At 62.0% G+C, this 403-nt stretch overlaps 1 protein-coding gene across 1 annotated transcript in view; it reads left to right on the top strand.

Annotated features, from left to right (window-relative positions):
• The window catches only part of ADAMTS15 (ADAM metallopeptidase with thrombospondin type 1 motif, 15), a gene marked incomplete at its 5' end in the record, with an annotated part of 9,707 nt that overhangs the window by 8,914 nt on the left and 390 nt on the right, over positions 1 to 403 (top strand). The window contains one exon of the mRNA XM_010132047.1: positions 1 to 391. This exon is cut by the window's left edge and continues 13 nt beyond it. Coding sequence (XP_010130349.1) covers positions 1 to 391 — 391 coding nt within the window. The remainder of the gene's footprint in view (positions 392 to 403) is intronic.

The following is a 403-nucleotide window of genomic DNA, read 5'->3' as shown; positions in this document are numbered from 1 at the left end:
ATCTGCTCGGCCGTCGAGAGGGACCTGATGGTGAAGGGCAGCGTCCTGCGGTACAGCGGCACTGGCACCGCCGTCGAGAGCCTCCAAGCCTTCAAGCCCATCCAGGAACCCCTGACTTTGGAGGTGCTCTCCGTGGGGAAGATGACCCCTCCTCGGGTACGCTACTCCTTCTACCTCCCCAAGGAGAGTAAGGAGGACAAGTCCTCCTACAAGAAGGAGAGCAAGACCCCACTGGACCTCAACAACAGTGTCCTCAGCCTGTCCAACCGCTTGGACAGTGGGAGACCGAGCTACAAACGTCCCTCCTACAAGTGGGCGGCGGGTGGCTGGGAGGCTTGCTCGGTCACCTGCGGCGATGGGCTGCAGAAGCGTTCGGTGGCTTGTCGCGACTCCTACGGCCAAC

The sequence above is a fragment of the Buceros rhinoceros genome, unplaced genomic scaffold (assembly GCF_000710305.1).
Source record: "Buceros rhinoceros silvestris isolate BGI_N320 unplaced genomic scaffold, ASM71030v1 scaffold14342, whole genome shotgun sequence".
Taxonomy (NCBI): Eukaryota; Metazoa; Chordata; class Aves; order Bucerotiformes; family Bucerotidae; genus Buceros; species Buceros rhinoceros.
Note: the sequence above shows the minus strand (reverse complement) of the source record. Positions and strands in the feature narration are given on the sequence as shown.